Consider the following 26,345-nt stretch of genomic DNA (forward strand, 5'->3'; position numbering starts at 1 on the left):
AGGAGTACAAGTATGCAATTTTTCCACCCAATTTAAACACCTCTCACAGGTCTCAAGAGGAATACACGCGTTGTTTGGAGAAGGTAAGATACAAAACGTCTTGTTTACAATTTGAGGACAATTTCGTATGTTGTGCTACTTAAGTGGTTGCACTTTTTTGCTGTCTTTTTAATCGTCATTATGTGCAGTGGTTGAGCAACAGTAAATGCAAAGCTTGTTCTTATACTTTAGAGGCTTAGTTGAACACTGCAGCATAACATGTGTTCTGCTATTGCCAACAAAGCAGCTATCTAATAGATATTTAAAAGACGTTAAGGCAACAAGGAAATGACATAATCTTTGTACCCAACTTGATTTTAACAGGCAAAGGTTTAACCTCCATATCAAGCTCGGCTTTATTTGTCTTCTGTGCTACTGACTATAGTGGAGGCTCAGATGTTGTTTTAACCGGCTTTGTAGGTAGTTATGCATTTAAATTCAGGCTGTCGGACATGTAAAAACTGTGAAATCTGTGTGTATGTAAGAATTTGTGTTGATTTTTGGCCTGAGGCCATGCGGTTTGAAATGCTGTGAACATGCCACATTTACAGGGACTCATGGCTGACAGAGGAACTACGCCAATGCTCATCATAGCTCTCACAGTAAGATGTTGCCATTTTTTAAATTTCTCTTTTATTTATTTGTTGTTGTAACAATGTTAATTTCGCATATTACTGCATCAACAATGTCACTAAGACACATTTTGTTCCGCAGTTGGTGATACTTTTACACACATTTGCACCATGCTCTGGGGCAAGTGTTAAAATTGGTGTCCCTGAAAACTACGATGGTATTTTCCCCTGGTATCTAGCCAAGGTAAGGCATTTCAATTTACATGAATTTACCAAACGAATGTTCTTCTTGTGCTCATAGCTTTCTGTTATGAAATGATATGTTTAATTCTTATAAATTTCCCATCTGACCATTTTCCAAATATTACCATGGTGACTAGAGCATAATACATACAATACAAGTAGAAAATCAGCAAAAGCATGCAATACTGAGTAGAAGTTTTTATTCTCATACAGTATGTCATATTCATAAATATATTAGGATAGTATATTTGAGATGCTTTTAGTATTTAATTAGATTTAATGCAAAGTCCACTGAGGAGTCGAATAAGTTGAATAACTAGATTAAACCAGGTAAATGAAAACTTGAGCCAGTTGAACGTTTAGTTCTGAGGAATGTGGTGAAAAAAACAACATTGCTCTTTAGGCAGAAGGTGAAGGTAGATTGTAAGCCAGAATTGCATCAGTCTCTTTTTTCTCTCCCATCTGCACTTGAAGATGAAGGTTGAAGATGTATGAACATGCTGCCGTCATCACTAGACTATAATTGGAGCGTTCACAATGCTTTTCAGGCATCAGACCCAGCCTCTGCATTCAGTCCAGCTGGGTGTCAGGCGCGGTTTTGTTGATACATATCACTCAGACATCCTTTTTAATTGGTTGTGATGTGGCGTCATCACATCTTGTGTGACACATAGTCATATTTTTAGTCTTTGTGTCGTCCTGAGTGTCATTACCACTCTTCAAATAGCATGTTGGATGGATAATCCCACTTTGTATTATAGTATAATGGAACGGACATAATACTTGCTCCAGATTTATTCAAGGTAAAAGCTCTTCGTGATAATCTGTTCATCAGAGAGGGCTATACTCATCAGCTATTCTATTTTAACTCTTTGAATGATCAATTTTGTAAACCTTACACAGTACAAAATGTTTTTAATCATCTTGCTTACTGTGATTGACAGGCCCCAACACATTTGGTTTGACATTTGCTTTTTGCTTTAAGAGGACCTTCATTTAGGGATTTCAAGACATCTGAGCCTTGTGTATACTTATCTCAACTGAGCCTTCCTGCAAAGTATTACAAAGTTGTAGAATTGTTATAATGATAATTTGGTCAACAGACAAGTGGAATGGCAGGATGCTGGCAGCATTTAAAAGAATATGTGGGAGGTGGTGGGGGTGAGCAGAAGGAACGAGAACAAACAGTATCACAATGCAAGTTCTACATAGAGATGTAAACTAATTGTAGTGGTAAGTAACATGCATTTATGAGATGAGAATGCATCCAGGTGGAGAGGGAGTAGAGGAGAGAGGAGCTCACTGCTGGGACGTCTCCCAGCAGTCTAGGCCTATTGCAGTATAACTGAGGGATGGTTTGGGGCTCACCTGAGCCTAAGAATCATTTTGAGACTGAATGTGCCTGATTTTTGCAGTGTTATGTAGGTAAAAAGGCAGTCCTTTAACAACTATATAATTTAATTTATAACCAGATCAGTAATTTCAGTCAACAGCTGGGCACTGTAGTGTTTAACAAACGTTATTCAAACAGCAGTGAATAGTGTAACTTTCAGTTGAGGATTAATACAGATTTAGTGCAGTAGCCAGTGTTTAAAGCAGCAGAATGGTGTATGTGGAACTGACTCAAAATAAGCTACAGTGGCCATGTTCATGGTAATTAGGGAACAGGTCATCCTGCGCAATGGTGTGGCTCACTGATGTGTTTTTAATAGTTTTAGATAACAATAGAGGTCTATAATGGCCCACAGGAACAGGCTATGTAAGGCTTTGGGAACACACAATATGTGTTAATAGGATCATTTTGTTGTTGGTTTTGGTCTTTTCACAGGATTCACTGATAGTAAGAAATATATAAAATATCACCAGACTTATCCATCAAGGCCATGCGGGGCAAGTGACGCTGCAGCTAGTGTGGGGGCTATATTATTGTGTAGCTTAGTCAACATTTTACCACTCTGAGTGACAGTTTCTTGGTAAATGTGACTTTTTGCCAGAAAAACAAAAAATAGATATTACTAACGCAAAATGTGAAACACTCTAGCTTGTATTTTCACCTTTTGAGCAAATTGTACCAAAAACATCATGTGTTACTCACCTCCCCTTCATTTGATGTTTCAGTCATGCTTTATTTACTGTAATTTGTCAGTATTTTAAGTACTTGTTTCTCTCTCAAGTGGACTTTCTGTTTAAATATAGGTTAAAATGAAATCACTGATGACTGCACTAACTAACCTGTCTGTCCGGTCCTCCTAAATGTTATTGTTTGTGCAGATGTCTTGCTTTTAAACAGGAACACTCACTGATGTTTCATGACTCTTGTTCTGTCATGTACAGCTCCATAGCCTGCCAGGTAATTATAGTGACCTGGTGGTAACAGGGGATGATGAGGGGATATTTGGAGTCGACGCTCAGTTTCTGTATGCTCTAAAACCACTGGACAGAGAGAAACAGCCATCTTACTCTCTGCAGGTAGCATATCTTATAGTGTCATATCATATCATAGTAGTGATAGCAATTTTCCATACATATCTTAGCTAATGAATAGTTCAAAGAAATTAATTAATTAACAATGCGTCAAATTCACGTAACAAATATAATTTGTTTTTTGTATCTTTTTTTATCCTAAGAATAAATCACTCTTTAGATTCTCATTAGATTCTCATGTGAAGGCTGCATGCTGATTCCAGAGTGTGTTTTTCAAAGATACTTACAGAGAGTGTTTGTGTATGCACTGCAGGTGTCCTTCAGAACATCAGTGCACCGCCAGAGCTTCACCGTCGAAGTGTGTGTTATCGACAAGAACGACAATGTGCCGACTTTCATAGAGGAAAGCATGAGGGGCAGCGTGCAGCTCGGACTTCTCAAAGGTACCATGGCCATGAGCTCTGATGTTACCATGTTGCACATTTTCTTTAGTCTGGTTCACATTTGTCAGTCATGCTACAGGGAATTCAAAAACTCTTTCAGTTTTGCCTAAACAGTGGAAAACATGCCTAATGTATTCAAGGAAACTGTACCCTTAAACGCAGTAGTAATTGAATTTTTAATGTGGCAAGCTGGATCAGTTGTGTTTTGAACACACTAAAAAAGACTTTTCTGCAGATTGTCACACAGCTTAGGTACAACACCCCAAATGTACTTCCAAATTTAAGTCCTGTTTTTCTGAAGAGATGGACAATGAAACCATTATCAGTAAAACATAAACCCCCAACAAAAAATCTTTTGTAGCTCATTCTATGTGTGATTTAGTTTTGTCAAAAGAAATATCATCTCACTTGAAGATAAACTGCTAAACTACTGTTCTAGTTTTAACATGTTTTTACGTACTACTTATCACTTAAAACAATTGTGAAACCAGCTCTCATACTATTTGATAATGGCTGACGATATTATTGTGTCATGTGGTCTTTTGTGCTAAACAGGCATTTAACTATATATAAAAAAAACCCTCATACATCGAATGCTTATATGTCTTTGGTGTTGTGCATCCTGATTGGTACAGCCCATGTTCTATCCTTTTCTGTATGAACTGAGAAAGTAAATGTGGGGAGAGTTTGTCTGTCATAGAGAAGGCAACATTTGTGACTGCACCACCTCTGTCTCTCAGGGATCCCATTCATGCAGGTGGGGGCTCTGGATCGGGATGACCCCAACACTGCCCACGCTGAGCTGCGGTTCAGCCTCTTGGAACAGACACCCAGGATTCCCTCCAGCCAAATGTTCTTCATCAACTCCATCACCGGAGAGGTTTCCCTCACTGAAGAAGGTCAGTCCGAACTACTGACTGTAGGGAAAGTATCAACTTAATGTAATACTTCATTTGTCCCCCAAAGAGAAGTTTTTTTCAATAATATCACAATCCAAGGTCAGCTACAAGACAGCACCTCTGATAGAAGAACACACAGTGTTCTCCAGTTTATAGTTAGCTCCCTGCAGCTTCAGAGGGCCATACTTTTTGCACACTCAAGAATGATTTCTCATTTCTTTGTTGCATCTTAGCCATGTCTGAGCATGCCACTAAGTTATGGAACCATCAATATTAGCCAATAAGTAACAGTTATACAGAGTAAAGAAAGACATATTTGTGGAAATTCAGAATCAGTGTTTTCATTACATAGTTTGTCTACCAGAGAGTGCTGGCAAGTTTATTTCTCAAACGTAAAATATCCTGCTCTGGTCCCCTATTGATCACCTTTCTTAATAAAAACAAATTCTAACCAAAAACGTAGTTTGTTTATGTATGTATTTAAAAAAGAGTGATCATATTTCTTAAAATCTGAAATAATGTCCGTATTGGCCTCATGCATCCAGAATTGATAGGGCTCTAAGATTAAATGCAGGGATAATTTGGAAATTAGCTCTGGCTTAAATAAAGAGCTCTGACTGGTGGTCCCAATGAGAAGTAATGCAGAGATATTAAGCCTTTCTTTAAAAGGTCTAATAGTTGTTAGTCACTTACTGCATTTATTAAAATATGATCAACATGGGTTGGATTGGATTTATCTTGTTAGGGTTGAAGTTATATTCAATAATAACCAATAAATACTTATTTTAGGCAAATAGACATACATGTACAGTGTACGTACAGTACTCACACATACTTAACCTAGATGCAGTCCTGTATGATGGTGCTATTTCTGTAGCTCTGGTATTGCCCTTTTTTACGGCTTGGCAGGAGCTGGATGACTTTCACGCTTTCCGGTCCCTTCCGACTCATGCTGCTGCTACTGGTTTCTACAAAGCTTCATAGTAGCAGTGAAAATTGACAATTAACGCCTTGATTTTCTACTTTATTTCCAGGCCAGCTGTTACTGATGGCTTTGATTACGTTTCTGTGGGCTGTCTCTGTTATTTATTTACCATCTTAGCAAGAAAATGGAAAACAAAGTGACTCAGATGGCTTAGAAAAGATATTTTGTATAATTTTGCATAATTTTACCTTCTATCTGAGGTAAATATAGTCGGTTAATGCATTATGTGTTTCGATACACCATCACATAATTGTATAGTGTAGAAAAACAATATTTCTATTTTATTTTTGACACTTTTTTGTGTTTCTTTTAACTTGTTATTTCCCTTTACATGACTTGTTCCTCATATACACATGGCACACATACTGTTACCACCAGGAGCCTCTACTCTGGACCCAGAGATGTGTGGCCGTTACAAACTCTCAGTGATGGTGAAGGACATGGCTGGGAAGGCAAACGCTTTCTTCACCACCAGCATCGTTACTGTTGAGGTGACTGGGAACACCTGGGCATCGCCCGACCCTGTGAGACTTCAGGAGAACCTCCCAGGCCCCTACCCCATCCCCATCTCACAGGTGAGGCAGGGAAAGAGGCTTGCTACATGTATTCACTCTGACACACTCTGTGATAAATCTACCACTTTAGCATGTAAAGAGTTTTTATTCATTAAAACCACTTTTACTTTTTAAAGTTTTATCATAAATCATGCAAACAACTTTGGGTAAGTGCTGACCTTATTGTTAAAACAGTTCCAACTGTCAACAGCCAACTATATTATCATATTACAATAAAACAAACTGTCAATAGCTTGGACTGAGTAAAGTGGGATCATATTGCCTGTTGCTGTTTTTAGTGGCTCTTGGGTCCTCCTAAGTGACCAAATACTGAATTATTGATGCTGTTCAAATGCCATGGATCCTTTCAGGCTACCTCCTGACTGAGTCACTTTAACTCCCATAACAACTCACTCTCCCACCCACCAAACGCCACTCTGAGGGGTATTACACAAACTAAACAGCTTAAAGGCAAAATCCACCCTAAAATAGACTTCACATATGACTTATTATTTAAATCACATTGTACAGCTCAGTATATATCTTTTAGTATTTCATACTTAGTCATTCTTATGCATTTATTCTTTTGGCATGTGTGTCTACTTAATATCTCAACTGTTATGTAACCGTGAAGTCTGCTCTGGCAAATTCACAGATAAATCCATCAACAGAATATTAATCAGCAGCTGTTTTAATTGTCAATCTGTAATGTAAGTAATTTTTCAAGCAAAGATGTTAAACATTCTCTGGTTCAAGCTTCTCAGTTGTGAGGATATATTTGAGTTTTGAACTGTTGAACTGTCGAACAAAACAAGACATGTGAAGACGTCATCTTGGACTATGGAAAACTGTGGTGATTTCTTTCTATCTATAATATCTAAAATCTCTAATAAAAAAGATTGTCAGCCCTATATGCCAATAAAGTTTGTTGAAATTAGTTGAAATTTGAAACTGAATAACGGAACAGTCCAAAGAAGCTCAAAACAGTCCGTAAGTCCACTGAGTCAGTCACTATGTCATTGTGGACTGACTCCAGAAAGTGTCACCTGACCATTTGTGATCATCCATCAGTGCTTCTAGTTAAAAGAGACAGTTTCAGTAGAAGTTGACACTACTGCCCTACATTATTGCAGTTCTGTGATGTAAATTAATTTTAAATGTTTTCCTCAGGTTCTCATAACATATCACTGTGTCCGCGTTTACCCCTAGTCTTGTCTAACCTTTTGGTTGTTACAATATTAGCCATATCAGCTACACGTCTATAAATAACTCAGAAGCCCTCAGAGGTTTTGTAACACATGGAAAAAACAGCTAGCTGTGGCAGCAATTCTTTGGGAGGAAAAAATTAAAAGTGTACGCCTGCACAGCAAAAAATAAACTTTATTCATTCACTACTGAGAACTGTGGAAACAAAGAGGCTTGTGGAGCTGATTCTGATACTGAATCAAATGCATTTTTCAGGTTTCCGAGAGTCGCTGTGGCTAGTAGGTACATCACAATACCTCCCCCTCCTCCTTTTTTCTCCCACCTCCCCCACACTCACCCTCAGCCTCTCATCTCTCCTGTGCTAACAGCCCCTTCCACCCACTGAAAATGTGTGGATTCAGAAGTGGAGGCATATTTGATTTTTTTGTCATTTCTTTTTAAAAGGCCAGTTCAAATAAAATCTCTTGTAGGTTTAATACCTAATAACCAAGGCTATAATACATAGCTTGGTGATTTTGAAAGTATAATCGTCATAATTTTAATAGCAACGAATAGCATCTGTGCCTCTATATGTAAATGAGGCTCTGTGAAAATATTTCACTGTGCAGATTTCTTCAGTGTATCTGCTTTAATTTCTAATGAAAAATGTGTTAAGAGAGTCTATTGTTCCATCACATCACATGAAAACCATTTAGTTACATTGTCCCGTTTGTCCCCAACCAGAATCTAAATCATACAAATCTGTGTTAAATTAACGTGGATGTTTACTTGGGGGAAGCCTCATTTCACCCACACTGAGTGATTGTACTGCGGTACTCAGTAGGTGGTGGGACAAACCGCTGTTATGACACATACACAAATAGTCATGTTCAAAGACCCACTCTACGGATCATACCTCCCTCCTATCTTAAATAAATGGAGCAGTCATGTCCACATCCACTCATCTGCAACAAATGTTGTCTTCCTCTTGTGCTGACATCCTCCATGGTGTGACGACATTTTGACAGAAGAAATCAAATCTGCTGCTGAACATACTTTATACGTTTTTACCATCTTCCTTCTTTGTGTACAAAACTGAGTCGAGATTGCTGTTGTGATCAATTTGACTGATTTTCGCAAATCAGATCAGAACAAGCTGTGGCTGTAATTTTAAATATGAATCTAGGCATTTGTTATCAGTACTTTTGCGTCATTGGGCCTAGGGAGACAATTTTCTATCTGTTATCTATTACGTGTTTCTTATTGCCTGCCTAAAACTTTGATTATGTAATGCAATCAGTAGAACTACTTAAACTCAGTAATGCAATCTATTGAGACTTTTGGAGTGGAAGAGAGGCCTTGTAGCTTGCGAATGAACGAGTCAAGGCTCTGAAATGCATCAAATTCTCAGTTTTCACAGTCAAATGAAATCTGATTATTTGTTGCAGAATTAGTTTGAGCCCCACTAGACCTTTGTTATGGCCTCATAATCAGTGTTCAAAATTACAAATACTTGTATTTGTACTTGTATCAACGTGGTGCCCTCAGCTAACATTAGTCATCAGAGCTGATTTCGTGTGAGTGTGAATAACAGCAACAGTGAAGCTGCTATAATCTATATTTTTATGTTAAGAATTGATCACATGACTATGTGTTGTATATGTAAACAAGCAACTGTTTTTTGCTTTGGCCGAAACAGTTAATCGATGATCAGACTAGCTGTGGATTAATTTTCTGTCAATCGAGAAATTGTTTAAGCTCTGATATTTTAGTACCGCATTTCCTTTGTACTCTTTTACGTAATCCAGCAACTGATTGCCCCCAGTCCACAGTGTCTTGCAAAAAAGCACACGCAGACATGAGGTTCTGTTGACGCAGTACAAGCACAAGCTATCAGAACGTGCTCTGCAGACTGGCCGAGGCAAAACAGATGACTTCATAGATGTTTTGTATTGAACTTTATATAGAGCAGTCTGCAGTCATTAATCAGCTCTTTAAACATATCTCTTTAAAGTTCTGAGGTCTAGAAGCACACCATAACACTGAGAGGCAGCCAGCTGTGTGAGCGGCTTTGTGTATACAAAAGCATAGTGTTTGGGCAGTCATCTCCAAAACAAGGGAGGAGTGTGTGACACTGTGTTGAGGAGATACACATGTCCTGGGTGTGCATCAGCTGTGCTGCGGCTGGGCCCCTTTCCTTGTTGGGTGCTGTTTGATGGCTACTAGGGCCCTTTTCAGCCCCACTGCACAGCCCTCTGTCAAGGACTGTAGAGCAGAGTGGAAAATCCCCTTCAGCCTGCATAGTTAGTTTTGGCTGTGCTCTCTGTTCCACATCTTTGTCAGTGCAGTTGGTTCACCCCTTATCCTGTAAATAAATGGTAGCTTAGCTTTGTACTTCATGTATATTATGCAGGGCTTGCTGAAGAACTTTCTAGATTTATACTTAATCATCATTTTGCTGTTGCAAAACTTTGAAAAAAAAATACTAGTTGATATTGCAAAACATAAGGTAAGGCATCACAATATTAGTCATGTTTTAGTTTACCACAATTATGCATATTAGATTTTTACAAAAAGTTTTGTTGTGTGTGTGTTTGTGCCTACGTGTGTTTATGTAGGTAAAATGGAGTGGAAGTCAGGCAGAGTACAGTCTGGAGGGGGAGTTTCCAGAGATGCTATTCACCATTAGCAGAGAAGGAGTCATTTATCTCAACGCCCCTCTGGACAGGGAGACGCAAGACCAGGTCTGTATAACTGCAAGCTAAACACCTCCAGCACCTAATAATAAATGTCCGTTTAAAGAATCTAAACATTAGGGCTGAAGGTGCTACTCTGTTCCTTTATGAGACACAGATGCCTTTATTTTTATGTTTGAACTCGGTTGTATTGCATGACAATAAAGGAGTGCACTTCCTATAAATGTTATGCAATGTTTGCTCTGATTTAAAAACTCATTATTTTCTGGTTCTCACAAGATCCTCTCTTAAAACCAGCAGAATCCCAGTTTGCTACCTTTCTCTTCTCAAGTCAAGGCATTCATTAAAGGGAAACTCCAATTTTAATTATCCTAATCATAATATTACTTACATTTTAATTTAATTATTTTTAATCTTTTAATTAAAGGGACCCTCTTACACATTATTGCAGCAACTAAAGCACTGAGCACAGTCTATTTTTAAACCAAGCATAGGTAATTAAGGAAACAACCCAAAACCTAAAAAAGCTTATCTATGTTACATTTAAATTATTGTATGATGACTAGGACCATTAAGCTAAAAGCTTTATTTCAGATCTTGTTCACTTCAAGCTAAGGCTGTGAATAGGATCATTATTTGTGGTAGGATTACAAATTAAAGATAATTAATTTGCATTTTACTCTTGACTTCTGCACACAACTTAAGTCTTCTTTAAGTGACCATTTAATGGAAGGCTGAAAATACCTCATTAGCCCGAGCCCGATGCCTTATGGTTTTAGTTTAGTCTGTAGGTGACTGGAAAAAGAGACAAGATAATATAACCTCAACTTCATATATTTCTCATATTCTACAACAGTTTTTAGGACATTGAAATGTATAAGTAGTTTTAAAAGGTATATACTATTAATTGAAGTATGCTCAGAAGGAAGAGAGGAGAAAGTGAAGCATACATAAGCTTTTTGCTAGTTTGCTACCAAGTGAGTGAAAGCTTGTACATATGATTGATTATGAGTCTGCAGAAGTTACTAAATGGCATCTCTGTCAGACAGTCTGCATTCTTCATGAGTGATGGTGCTGATGGGGCCTTTTCACTTTGTAAGCTTTGTGCCCCCAGACAAGAGGTGCAGAATTAGAAATACTAGCTTGCACCTGTTGCAGGATCCTATCCCATCATGCAGTGGGTAGGGGAACACCCTGTACTGGTTACCAGTCTACCCATTTACTGCAGGACCAGTTTACATTAGCTATAATAATATACTGTACAATATAGTATAAGTACCATACAGCTGAGGACACAATGTGAAAGTACCACATCTAACCACTCTGTTTCTCTAATTCTCTGGGAGGCAAACATTGTGTTTTTGTTCTTTTTGCTTTGTCAGTTCCAGATCAGCATTGTGGTGGAGCGTCCAGATGGCAGAGAGATTGCCAAGCCTGTGGAGTTGAGGGTGATGGTGGGTGACGCCAATGACAACAGACCCACCTTTCCACAGGCACAGTACCACACTGTGGTCAAGGAACTGGCTGCTCGAGGTGACTGACAGCTTTTTTAATATATTTTAGCAGTTTCCAAGAATATTTGGAAAATCAATCTCAATCAGTTTACAGTAGGATATTTATTTATTCCAAAACTAACATATTATCGTGTCAGTAATCAAAGTGTTTCCATGTAAAAACACTTTGGCCAACAGTATATACTCAAAATACTAAACATAGTCTCAAGTTAGAGATCATCATAAATCAACACATTGGGACCTCTGAATAATCCTTTGTCCCATTTAATGGGAATATTGTTTCACAACAAAGTAGGGGAAACACTGGCTGGAAGGAACGTTGCAGTGATGAAAGGGCTGAGAGAGCGAGTTACCTTTTGTGAAAACAGATTGGGATTTTAGCCAGGACATGGGGAAAGCACCCTTACTCCTACCCCATGCTCATAAAAATCACATGGTGTGTTGTAAAAGCTTTTTTGTTGATTCTTTAAAAAGGTTAATTCTGGAAAATGAGTTAGACAGGACAATCTGTTAATCTAAATGGAAGCACTGAGAGAGGATTAAATGAGAAAGCTATTGTTGTATCCATCCTCCCCCTTATTCCCTTTCGGTGTGCTATGGGACTGTGACTTGCAGGGAGAAATTTTTTTGTTCTAAATGTTTAGAAATTTTGAAATTCAGTGGCAAGAAACTAAAATCAATCAAAAATGGCATTTTAAAAAAAGTTATGTTAAAATTGTATCATAAGAGATCTTGTGACAGTAAATGGATTAGACACTCTTGCCTTCAAAGGGCCTACCTTTACTGTTCTTCACTGGTGTATCATTCCCCAGGGACAGAAATCCTGACAGTGCAGGCAGCCGATAACGACGATCCCAAGACAGACAACGTGCGGATCTTCTACCGTTTGGTCGGACAAATTCCAGAGAGTCCTCGTGCCCTCTTCAGAGTGGACCGTGACTCAGGGGTCATCTCCGTCCAAGCAGACAGTATGGAGGGCACAGCACCTCAATACACCCTCACCATCACTGCTGAGGATGCCAAAGGTGACTTTGGATCAATGCAAAATACAGCCTTCCTCATACTGTGATTTTTCTTTTAGGAACCTCAAGTCTCACAAAAAGGCATACATACTAGTTTTAACTGTAACATGCTTCTTTAATTTTATGTACTGGTATTTCCTGTTGATGAAGTAGCACATTGTTTTGGGAGGAATAGAATATTATATATATATCTATATATATATATGTGTGTGTGTATATATATATATGTGTGTGTATATATATGTATATGTGTGTATATATATATGTATATATATCTACACATACACAACTATTAATATATACTGTACATACAATTAAACATAATTCTTAAATGCACAGATTACGTTACAGATCACAGTATATCTGTACTTTATATCTTGGAAAATGATTCCTTTATTATCTAGTTTTCCTTCGTATAAATCTTATCTATGACATAAAATAATAACACAATTATATAATAATTTAATCATTTTAAGTATAAGAGAAAATGCCTCAGTTAGACGATATCTTTATACACAAACAAAAGGGTTTAGAACTCATTTACTCCTACTTATTTCTCCTGCTTTATCCCACTATGCTTCTATTATGTAGACAAATATAGACAGATTCTGTAGACAGACAAAGTAGCTGTGCTTTTGTTCTCCTGACTCACTTTTGGCTGCTAGCGCAAATTAGAAAAATCCCATTTGTAGAGAAAGCTAAATTAAGTATTCCACTATGAAAATAGTGCATCCCTAAAATAGAATGTTATTGAACTGGTGATGGTGATGACATCATGGCCAATCATAGTGTCCATTAAATGTCATAATGAAGAAAAAGGCAATCAAGCTGCAAGTTGCTGTGAGGAAATTACGTTTAAGGTGCCAATCAAGACGAGAGAGCGAGAAAAGAAAGCAGTGGGTAAAAAAACCCAATTATAAAGCAGTTACTTTGCCAAGCAATAACATCATGTACGTATAAAACATTGTTTTCATAAAGACTGTCATATCAAAAGTTTATTAGCATTGTTAGCTAGTGCGTCAGTAGGTTTGTGGACACTATAGAGTCCAGGGGATGTATGTATGCTACTCGAGCCCCTTGGGTGACAGATGATGTGGTCTGCATGACTCATGGATCAGGGTGTGATGGAGGCAAGATGAGGTACTTGCTGTTCCTTCAGCAGACATGTGTGATGGGCTGACCCTGAGTCACTAACAGAAGCTGTGATGATGTTCCCTGGCAGGTCTAAACAGTTCCTGCACTGTGGTTGTGACTGTGCAGGATGAGAACAACAACCCACCAGTCTTCTCCCAACATGAGGTACGAGAGCACATGTTCAAACAGAAACACACAACACTTCTGATACAGCGGTCTGCTCAGGACATGATCAACAATACCTTTGGAAAAAAGGCAGGTCAACCATCACAGGCCATCATAAGTGGCTGTTGGACGGAGGACTGTGAATCCGCTCTGCAGGTCACTGATCTAATTTTCCTGGCGGGGAACTAGATATGCTCTCTAATCTCAGGCTTATAGCAATGGCACTATGTTACTGGAGGAGTTTTATTCAGTTCTTTGTACTCTAAGTGGACTGTGTTTTTAGAGTTTAATCTGATAAAGCTTTCTTTGGAGACTAGTTTCCACTCATTTATTTATAGTCAAATCTACATCATGACTACACAATAATATTCACTGCCTTTAGCGTGTTAGAAATGATGTAAGAATCATTGTCATCATAGCTATTATCTCACAGAAATATATGCATCAGCAGGTTCTTTATTTCAGCAGCTTACCGTTGTGGCCCTACACAAGAGACTTCTTAAAGTGACTCCAGTATATTTTAAACATACACTCCCTGCGTGAAAGGTGGCTGCAAAGGTTTATAGGCAGGTTTTCACAGCAGACAAAGGGAAAAACTCTACAGGTGCTTGTCTATGGTGGTGTTTTCACTGTGGAAAACAAGACCAGAAAAGAAATCAAAATAAACATCCATAACATAATTTCTCAAACCACTCACAGCATAATCTTCTACGCTTCATGTATACAGCTACCTTTGAAGCTTATTTGAGCGTGATCTATACTCATCAAAGATTAATATGGGTGTTTAAGCAAAGCAATTGTGGTGGCCCAGGGCTTAAGGCGCCAAACATGGCCCAAAGTCCCTCGTTCCCTTCTGGCCAGAGACCTATGTTGCATGTCATGCCCCATCTCTCTATCTCCTCTCACATCTCACTACGTTCAACTGGCTAATAAATGCATAAAAAGCACCAAAATAACCAAAACAGAAAAAAATCATTTACTTTTTTTTACATCCTATTTATATATTCACAATAATAAAACATCTTTGGGAACTACCTCCAGTATCTATTTTTATCTTGCAGTGATCCAGTTGAGCCAGGCATCATTAATGCTGCAGTCACAGGCCCAGCACGAAATGGGATAGTGGTTTCCCTTCATTTTGGCGTAGCTGCTGGTATGAAAGAAAAATAGGCTAAAGATAGGTAGATACAGAAATTCCCCTCACTTTTCACCCACATATGTTACGTGGGAGAGCCATCATGCTGTGATAATGGGGAACCAGTTTCTGGCTGTTCTCTCTGCCAGGTCATAGTGAGACTGAAAGACTGAACGGACAGAAGGTGCTGCCTTTAAATTAAACACCGGAAATTGGCTGTAGAGCTTTGGCTTGAATATCCGGACCAATAACAGGAGACAGTATAGTTGAATACAGACTTAATAAAAGACTGTACTGTGCTTTATGCCCTTGCTCCATCCAATTTCCACTTGAGGATTTTAAGCACATGTCTCTCTAACATTGCTGAATGCTCATTTTCAAGCTGTTACACACATATGTCCTCACAGACAATCCCCAACACACACACACACACAAACACACAGAGGTGGAAAATGCTCTTGAGCAGGTCACGCCTGAGAAGTGCAGCTTTTTCCATGGCGAACTGAAGGCAGCGCTATAGGGGGTGATGTGGGAGGTGAGTGGTGACAGGGCTGGGTTCAGAGACCCTGTGGATGGGGCAGCCAGATCAGAGGCATGGCTGCTTCACTAGAGGACATCTGTGAGTGGCAGATTAAACGGCTGTCCAAACACACAGAGGTGTGGGAATAAAGGTTAGCTAACACCGGGGGGGGGCAAGAGTTGGCAAGCGTATACTCACATTCACTCACTCATTTGTGACTTTTATTGACAACGTCAAAATTGCAACATCATCAACAGGTCTGATTTCATTATTATGAAATATTAATTCAGCTGTTAATTCAGAGTCAGTTGAGAAAAATACATTTGTTGTTAAATTATCCGGCCACCAGTATATCTTAGGAACAACTCTTTGATGACTACATTTAGGAGAATTCCTTTTGTGAGTGTTTATAGATAATATTTATAATATTTTTTAAAAATTCAAAATATCAGGGTCAGTAGTGTGCCCAAATTCAGTATCGGTCAGTCACTATAAACAATATAGTAATGTTTTATAATAGAAATGAGCAGAAGGTAGATTACTACAGCAAATATCAATCTGATGTACTATACAGTAAGAAGTAATAATACAACTTTGTTACTTGCTTTATTGGCTTGATAATGAAATGCTACAATTTTCTCTTTCTCTTTTTGGGTGGGGGATTTTCCTTGAGTAGTGTCCTGCCAGTGGGGCTTGATGTGAGCTGATATCTGAAATAAAAATTGCTAATAAGATTTAATTCTATTATAATTTATTACTATACATGGGCATTTGTCTTGTCGAAAATTGACTGGTTTGTGCCAGGTAATCATAAATTTTCTGTCTCATCCCCAACAGTATGGGCCCTTTCACATCCCAGAGAACTCTCCAGTGGGCACCACAGTAACAGCTGTGCTGGCAGGGGATGCAGATGTTCGAGGAGGAGACAGCTGGCAGGTGGACTACCTTTTAGAGTCTGGAAATGAGGAGGAGGTCTTTACATTAGTGACTGACAAGCAGACCAATGAGGTCTCACTTGTCCTTTCAAAGGTAAACAACACCAACCCTGAAACCTCTGAACACACGCTTGACCACCATATTGATTACTTACCACATATACCTAGATTAGCAACAAAAACAAAAATTGAATTCAGATCAGAAAATCCTTGTCAAGTCCAAATTAAACTGATGTGTTAATTGTTTTCTTTATGCTGTTTAGGGTATGAGAGAGTACAAACACATTTCTCTCCTCAGGAGCACAGATATTAATGTCATGGCCAATTTTTGGCATGATGGCTTGTTATCTGTCCTTAGTGTCTGTGCAGTCCTAAGAGATCATTCAGTAGCTGGCCGTGTCAAAATAGTCACATTTAACTCAAGACATTTTTATGAGGACATGATTTTAACATCACAGTGTGTGCATGACAGGCACAGACAGAAAGGTTGGGAAAGAATATTCCAATATGTCAATACTTCACTGCCACATGGCTCAAATAAAAAAAGAGTCCAGATGACAATGGAATGTTTTAGCCCAATAATCTCTCCTGTCCCGGGGGTGCATCACCCTTCGCCTGCCTTGTATAATCCAGCAGGGCGTTTTAGGGATGCGTGGGGGAATAAGTGTGTGTCTATCTGTGTGTGTGTGTGTGTGTGTGTGTGTGCGTATTCTCTAATGGTCTGCTCTCTGTAAGTGGGCCATGCAGGAGACAGTCTATTATTTTCAGCCTCTCTGTGGAGGGAGTTGACAAATATGATTGAACTGTGAGCTGCACACGTTCTACTGAGATAAAGTAGAAGATGTTGAAAAAATTAAAATTAATCTTTTGTTATTTCAGAATAACACACAAGGATGTGTTGGATGTGGATCTGTTTTTTTTTTTGTAGAAATTATATTATACAGATTCAATTCTTCTTCTCTTTGAGCAGCTGTTTAAAGCTCTTGTATTGACCTTGTGATATCTCACTGTAACTAACTTTTTATCACTTAAAGGAATAAGGTAGTTTATTTAGCTTACTTTAGTAATTAAGCTTAAATCTAAAGTAAAGCCCCAGTGGATTAAAACGCACTTGAGCAAATCCTTTAATTCATTGTGTTACAGTGTGAGGTCAGCACCAGAAGGCAGACACATTTCATTATTAGAAATTACACAGTGCTCACAGCCCAAGTGAATAATTAGATTGTGTGAGCAGACACTAATGGCAGTTTACCACACAGGCTAGAGGCTTCCGTTTGAGGTAAATGTATAATGAACCAGGGGAAGTGAGTGGAATCTAATCAGGATGAAGAGAACAGGAAACATTAGACGTTACATCAAATGTAAAACCATTTTGTTAAAGAAAAAATGAAATGAAACTTAAACTGAAGTTTAAGTGAATAACACTTCATCTAATCACATTAATGTGATATTTAACATGGATGAATACATTCACAGTTATCTGCAAATAAATCCTTTATACACGTTCATCCATTACTAATTAAATGCGTGAGTCATCGGTTTGAAGTGCCAATCCTGTAATGTAAGAAAATGTAATCATATGAGAATGTTGTTAGAATGGTGTAAATTTAATGGTATGAACAGAACAAGAAACAGAAGGACAAGGTTGTGTTTTGTAAGAAGACAGCTATGCAAATGGAATTCAACAACCAAAATGGTTTCTTTTGTTTGTGATTTAATTGCAAAGAATCTGCCCACCACAGAGAACAATTGCAAGACTGAAGATATTGGATTTCATAGAATAATATATCTAGAAATAAGATAATTCAGCATCAATAGGAAGCTAAAATCATTATGAACAGAAAAGTCTGATTTAAAAGGAAATTGAAATGTAGAATGGCACATATGTTGTGTGGAATAATGTAATAGTACTAGGTTTTTAAAGCAGTTATAATTAATACATTTTTGCATTACCAATTAATCAAATAAAAATAAAAGTGTATGTAACAGGTGTCACTTTGAAAACCCTACAGAAAATTATCACTAGACTTTGCAGTTCTGCTCAGCTTTATGGAGTTGTTTTAAATTTACTTTCACCTCATTGTTTTCTGGCCTGCAACTTAACTGTTTTGGTTCACTGTCACCTCTCATTCGCTCAGAGTCTGTGGAGAGCAAAACAGATCTAAAAGAAGAATGAATGTTGGACTTAACATTCATCAGGAGGCCAGAAACACAACTCCAAGTAATGCTAATGTTGTTTCATAACTCCTGAATATATAAATAAGCTAAACTGTTTTCAAATAAGTTTGACACATTAATTTAAAAGGTGATAATATGTTGTGTTTACAGTTTGTTTCTGCTTCTGCCTCGTAGCCAAAAAAATCTTATTGCAGGTTGAGATAAAATGTGCACAATCTATTCAGTAATAAACAGTACAAATAACAGAACAATCCGATTAATACTAGTTATTTACTTTAAGGGGTCTAAATATTGAGTATTAAAGTGAAGGTGAGGTAAGGTTGATAATAATGGTTCACTGATATTTCATATAATTCATATTCATATTTGAGGGCAAAATATATCCAGAATCAATCAAAAGTAATATCATCATGTGAAGACTTTCAGTAATATAGTGGTTCAGATGACTGAGTATAGTCTCGAGAGTTCATGCACATGTTCTGGTGCACACTCAGTAGTTTGATGCATCACTTCCAGTCAGCAGCAGCAGTACTCATGCACCCGCCAAGGTCTGCGTTTCTTCACCCTGGCAACAGAGACGCACTCAGCCTGAGCAGCATGATGTCAGTCAGGCCATGCTATTTTAATAATGTCTTGTTTCATGGGCAGACAGAACCAATTTAAGGGTAAACCTGACAGGAAACACAAGCTTCGGGGCAGGATTCAGAAGACTATATTAAAATAATCAAATACTTTTGCCTTCACTTGGATTCTTTTGCCTCTAAAATCTGTGAAATCTTCAAATGTATGACAATTTCCATAACCCCACTATGAAACTATGTCAGGATTACAGTAATGTTATCATTTGAAATCCACTGCTCTGAATTTTGCTTCAAAATGTCAGAACCAAAAATAGTACATACTGTACATCCCAGAGCACCAGATTTATTTGTTTATATATGTTTACACTCTTTTACAACAAGGAATTTAAAAACTAAAAACCTGCAATGTCAACATAATTTCATATATGTGTTACAAATCATACAAATCTGCTTAACAATATATCCAGTTTATACACAGGTATTTATTGCATTGTCATGTAGCTGTTTCTCTCAGTGCATCATCAGGGACAATGTTTCATTAATGACACAGTAAATCAATTGGCTCATTTCCCTGTGACCAGTGTCTGGTTCATATTGGATGTACAGTACAACTCCTCCTGTAAATCCAGTTTCTTTGGAAGTGAGATAAGATGGTCCGGACACCGGGGACTGTACTGTGTATTTTAGATTGCAGCATTTTTCTCCCTGACTCTTACTGACATGATTTTGCTGACATTTAATACCCTAAATACAACGGATATTAAAGAAAGGCATTTTAAACTTTAAATGTAGTGTACCTTTCCAGAAGGTATATTGGTTATTCTGGTTAGTTACTATACTTTTTCTTTGGTAGAAAATAATTCCCACTGAAAACTGTGGACAGTGACATCCACAGTAACCAGGACTTTTTCTTTTAAACATAGCTAAGTTTTTCACTTTTCACATCTTTATTGCTAGATACCACCAAAGTTAAGTGGGAAATTATTGATATGAGTGAACTGGTCCTTAAATACATGATTAATTATCTACCCAAGTTGCAAAGAAATCCTCATTATTTAAAAAATGTAGAACTTCTCAGAGCAATTGAAATAAATGTAAGGGAAGTAACTGCAATTTCTATAAATTCAATTACACGTTAATGCAATATCCGCACATTCTTTTTATACATTGCACATAATTTATATCTCATCATTTACAAGTTCAACAAAACTCTGTTAACACTGTATCTTATCAGATACAGTGTTAACAGAGTCTCAGCACTGTTAACTGTTAACATGTCACCAATCATTTTAGGACTATTTGTCCCTGTATCTCTGTGTGTGTAATTTCTTGTGCATATGTTTTCACAGGTCTTGGACTTTGAGCGTGAGAGTGAGTATATCCTTGTTCTCAGCGCTCAAAACCCAGTGGCTCTGGTCCGTGGCCGATACGGACCTGCATCCACGGCAACAGTCTCCATCTATGTTGATGATGTGAATGAAGGTCCAATCCTGTCTCAAAGCCATTATGAGGTGACTGTCAGAGAGGGCGAGGAACCAGGACGGGTTATCGCCACCATCCGAGGTTATGACCCTGATTCTCACCCAATCAGGTAAGCCTAAGAACTGATAAATGCTGTAGAAAAATTCATCTACTGTGCCTGCCTGTGAAGATTCTTAGTCATCCAGGGCCATAGTTATCCAAATAAGGTTAAATCAAGGGCAACTGGACTTGACTGAAGATACTTGAAGACGTTTCGCCTCTTATCAGAGGAGCTTCTTCAGTTCTGACTGATTGACTAATATCCACAAGATCGTAGAAGAACACCAACACTACGGGTGATGAGGAAAAGAAGAATTGAAGTAACATCGCGATTTCGTTCATGTGTTCATGTTAAACCCAGCAACTCACTAAGACAGATATGGGTCCACCCAAAAGACCTCTCATCCAAACACAATAAAAGCAATGTAGTGTGTGTTGTCCAATACAGTGAGGAATGCACAGACCTGTATTTTGGGGAAACTAAACAACCTCTACACAAATGCATAGCTCAACACAGAACAGCCAACTACTCAGGTCAAGACTCAACAGTGAAGTATCACAGTTCTAATTTTATAGATTTACATGTTTGTTTGCTTGTTTGTTTTTTGTGCAGATATTCTCTTCAAGGGGACACCAAGAAATACTTTTCAATAGGGAAGTACTCTGGTGAACTAAAGACTGTGCAGGCCCTTGACAGAGAGGAGAACAGCACATACACCATGGAGGTCATTGCAATGGATGGGCGTAAGATCACTTTCATTATTTCATAAATACTAAAAATAACAATATTAATAATATGATTTGATCTGTGGATTTCTATACAAGTCAATGGCCCCAACTTTTTTCTTTCTATTTAACAATCTATGTAACTCCAAATTTCATAGATTGCTTTGCACATCCTGTTTATAACTGACAGAACACGTGGAAAAAAGTGTACATGCTTGCACTGTAACTCCACACACATCTATACAGTCTTAAGTCTTAAGAACACAGATGTAGAAGAAAAGACAAAGCTGCAGAAAAGTAAGATCAAGGGAAAGCAGTATGAGTGCAAGAAAACAGAAAACAACCTGCAAAGAAGGAAGGTGAAGCAAGGTGTTGCTATGTACTGAGCTGGTATATCATCATCCTGAAAAAAAGTGCAACATTCTGATCTAATGAAGCTGCAGCATCTCATATCTTCATCACATCTTCATCTCCTCTTGTGTTCCTCTTAGGAAACTCTTCCTTAACTGCGTCCACGCTGGTGACCGTCCATATCCTGGATGTGAATGACAACAGTCCGGTTCTGGTCGGAGACTATTCATGGAAGTACCTGTGTACGCCTCGCTGGGAGGACCAAGCTCTGGTGCTGGCCTCACGGGACAGTGATGGGCCACAGCATGGCGGACGACTCAACTTCTCCCTGCGCAGTGATGCCACAGTCCGACGTAACTGGAAGCTAACACCTATTAATGGTGAATCAATACATTTTAATCAGTTATTAAAGTGGACACATTTATAATAAAGGTGTCTCGATTATCATTTGGGTTATTCAATCAGGAGTTTCAAGTATCAATTATTAATTACTCTGGTCTACCAACATGGTCTTAAATCCAAAGTGCAGCTAAATGGATGTCTTTGACTTATATGATTTAAAATAGACGAGATGTCATCCATGAGTACAGTCAAAGTCAAAGAAACAGAGTGATCTGGCCTTGAAGATGTGCATAAAACTCTATTCTATTTTCTTCCTGCATAATTCTTCAGTCCTATCTCAGATGGGAGGTATGATGTAATTTTCCTTTTTTGTAATTGTAAACTGCAAGTGTTGGGCTCATTTAATGCAAACTATTTACTGCTGTGACGTTTGTCATTAAGTCATTCAAACAGTTCAACCACTTCCCTCTTAGGTTTTTTTTTTTATCTCCCTCTTTCACTCCCCTGTTCCTGCTGGTATTGATTGAGCCCAGCTGTAATTATATCTTCTGTGTAATTTCTTTGGCGTCACCACTGCCAGCTAATGGAGGCTAAAAAAAGGAATCTCCCAGAATGCTTTGCACCTGGTTGCAGTCAGTAATGGTCGTACCATAATGTGTACTTGTTCCAGTGTAATGTCTGCTGTAGAGCTGCACGGTTTCTGTGACACAACCACAACCTCTCGTGAAAAGAACACAACCTGTGTGCATGCATGTGTGTGTGTGGGCTTGTTTTACTATATGTGTGGGGTCCAAAAACCAGGTTTCCACTATACTTGTGGGGGGCCGACAGCTCTGTGGGGATACAAATGCTGGACCCCACAAGTTTAAAGGGTTGTTTGAGGTGTTATGACTTAGGGTTCTGGTTAAATGGTTAGGGTAAGGGTTAAGGTAAGACATGTAGTGATGGTTAAGGTTTGGGTAAGGGACCTGGGAATGCTTTTTCTGTTACTATTTTGTGGGTCCCCACAAAAATAGTTACATAAGCCTGTGTGTGTGTGTGTGTGTGTGTGTGTGTGTGTGTGTGTGTATCAAAGCTATTCATCTCAAGTCTTTCAGAGACTCTCAAATGTACCATGTTCAAATAACTGAGCGTTCTTTTCGATGCAGATTCAGTTAATGAAGCGGAACACTTACGTCCACTTTTGATAGCAATATAACAATGTAATATCTAGTCTTCCTATAACATATTTAATAGCATTGTAGTGTAAAATACTTTTTGGTATCACAATCATCCCAAATAGTACAGGTAGGTAGGTGGTCGAAGATCCACCCTGCGAAAAATGTCAAATCAGAGGAGAAGATGCATACAGAGGATAAATACATAAACAGCCACTACAGAAATGCACAGCTCGTGTTATTCCCGACTGACAAATGGAACATGAAGGGGAATGATGGTGAGGAGCAAGCATGGAGTTTAAGACCCTCAGATAAGGCTTCAAACAACTTGATAAAACACTTCTCTTTACAGGACAGGGCTTTTACGTCATGTAGCCAGGCGTGTATTTTAGACTGATTTACAGAGATAAGAGTCACACACTCCAGACCTCTCCACACACAGCTCCATCAATCTCTTTCATTCTGTGTGTTGTCTAGATATGCAGTTATATGGATGTGTTTTTGCTTGATTTTTGATCCTTTGGTAGTAGAAATTGTAAAATATTATAAAGCTGCATGTGATGACCTTTTCATAGTCACATATGTGTACCAGTGTTGCAGTTGACTCCTATAGGATGTATCAAAGAATTTTTCAGAATCAACTTTTCTTAGAAAAGATATCACTGTAATGCACCGACTCTACAATTCTAGTGCTACATAGGAAGTGATGCTTTTTTTATTATGAGCAGAAATTATGAAAACAGTGGTGCGTACCATTGAGCCTATGAGACCTTTACCTCATCATTCAAATAAAATGAAAAAATGCTTTTGTCTAATGTGTAATTTTATAACAAAAATTAATTTAATGTTTATGTCATTTATGTAATTATTCATTTTCTTAAACAACAAATAATTTATTGTCCTTCAGATACTCACACCAACCTATCCTTAAACATCCCGTACCTGGCCCCTGAGGTCTACACTGTACCTTTCACCATCTCTGACAGTAGCTCTCCTCCCAGGAGCACCTTCATCAACTTGCCAGGTAATGCCGACTGAGCTAAAGTGAGCACAGGGAGGTTATGGGACAAGAGTGTAGGAACAATCAATAGAGCTCAACCCCTGTGTGCCAGCTTGTCCTAGCACTGTTCTTGTTTAATAATGATGTAATAGGTCTTTACAAATGATTTTTCCAGGCTTGTGATTACACAGCTCTCCTAAGACTGTGTTCTGCCCAGCACAGCCTGCTGACACATTATATACATAATTTCTCATACGTGGGTTAGGACAAACTATACGGCTGAAGGAATAAGGGGGGCAGGTGCTGTCCTTTGGTTTTCAGTGTTGCAGTTCAATTAAATTAACTTCTTATAAAAATGTTGTATGTATAGCATATTTGAAAATTACATTGTGTGTTGGCTCCATGTTAATGAAATTCAGATTTCATATATGGTATGAAATAAATGATCACTTGTACGGCAAGTTAAAAATTTGCCTTTCACTTGTCACAGTTTATACAAATTATTCTCTGACTCTCCCAAGTTGAGTGAGTTGTTTTTGTTTTCCCTTTCCTGTTAGTGACAGTGTGTCCCTGCAATGTCAGAGGGAATTGCAAAATGGCTGTCAAGCAGCTGCAGGGCATGCCAACTATTCAATCTGCAGTGGGCATTCTGCTTGGCACCTTTGCAGTCATAGGTAAGCAGAGAGGCTGACATAAACAGTTTTAATGCCACTATATCATAAATATTTGCAATAGAGAATGCATTATACAGGCTAGTATTTGGTAATCTGTTTCAGGGCCATTGTACTGGATAGATTTTTCAAGTCGTTATGATACTGTGCTTATTCCTTATATTTTCCAGACAAATAATATAGTGATGTTGTTGAATATCTCAGTGTTGTTTTTTTTTAAATTTATTTCAGGAACCATCCTCATTGTTATATTTGTGAGACTCTCCTATCAGAACCCCAAACAGCAGAGTAAAACTAACCAGGAGAGAGTTCCTCTGAAGATTTAATTAGGATGCTACTGTATTATCTGCCATGCCTACTGCCCTGGCCAATGTAACAATGTTGCTTTCAGGGCACTGAATTCATGAAATGACCATGAATGTCTAAAAGTGAATGTATATTGCAGTTACTGGATCGAAGTTCAGATTTACACTGACCTCACTGAAAAATAACAAGAATTTTGGCTTAGTCAAGATGTGTAATGTATGTTAAGTGCTTAGGCCTGTGCGATGTTGACTTATGTTTGCTTAAGTTTGTCCTTTTTTATTGCTACTGACCTATTAATTAGTTTCAAAATGGTGCCTATTTACTACAACAGAGTATCAGGGCAACAAGTTAGGGAAACAATCAGAGATTTCGAAAATAAAGTCATAATATTACAAGAAAGAAGTTATATTTCAAGACTCAAGTTGTAATTTTACCCCGCGACCATGTACACAGGATGAGTTTTTGTTTAGAAAGTGAAGTTTCAAGTCATACCTTTAAAAAAGCTCATTTATTTCTTACACATTTTTGACTTTTTATTTTCAAAATATTGCGACTTTGTTTAAAAAAACACAACCTGTTTTTCCCTCTAACCTCGGCCCCCATACTCTGTCGTAATTTACCCTGCATGTAGCCTATTTATCCGTCACAACACATCTGGTCATTGAACTATGATGTTATCACCTTTATTCCTAATTATGACAAATTGCATATGTATGTAAAACCATACATCAGAAGAAACATGTCTGTAAATGCTGAGATGTCATTTAATCTAATTTAACACATCAACAGAATTAAAACATGTTGCAAGCACCATAACTGCAATTTCATTTAACTTCAAGTGTTCACATCTATACTATTTTCTAATTTATTCTATTCATTCCATCCAGGTAAGCTGCACTGCTCTGAGCCTCTCATACCTGTAGAATTGGTCATGACTCATTCACTGCATGAAATCTTTTCTTTTCTACCTGTTAACTTCCACAACCAAAAAACCAGTCTAATGAGGCAGCCTGAAATTGTCATGTGTTTGTAACTGCATTAGCAGCA

The 26,345-nt window shown here is 38.1% G+C and overlaps 1 protein-coding gene across 1 annotated transcript; it reads left to right on the plus strand.

Annotated features, from left to right (window-relative positions):
* The first annotated feature begins 12 nt into the window (after window positions 1-12).
* Window positions 13-26,108, plus strand: cdh16 (cadherin 16, KSP-cadherin). Its single transcript, XM_046032783.1, has 18 exons — window positions 13-83; window positions 591-641; window positions 754-855; window positions 3,189-3,323; window positions 3,592-3,721; window positions 4,462-4,620; window positions 5,984-6,180; window positions 9,963-10,088; window positions 11,423-11,573; window positions 12,367-12,579; window positions 13,799-13,875; window positions 16,368-16,559; window positions 20,574-20,815; window positions 21,359-21,489; window positions 21,963-22,202; window positions 24,229-24,345; window positions 24,879-24,995; window positions 25,224-26,108. Exons 2-18 carry the CDS (start codon window positions 597-599, stop codon window positions 25,316-25,318), a joined length of 2,469 nt encoding a protein of 822 aa, XP_045888739.1. The 5' UTR covers window positions 13-83; window positions 591-596; the 3' UTR covers window positions 25,319-26,108.
* The last annotated feature ends 237 nt before the right edge of the window (window positions 26,109-26,345 follow it).

Source organism: Micropterus dolomieu, linkage group LG20, assembly GCF_021292245.1.
Source record: "Micropterus dolomieu isolate WLL.071019.BEF.003 ecotype Adirondacks linkage group LG20, ASM2129224v1, whole genome shotgun sequence".
Taxonomy (NCBI): Eukaryota; Metazoa; Chordata; class Actinopteri; order Centrarchiformes; family Centrarchidae; genus Micropterus; species Micropterus dolomieu.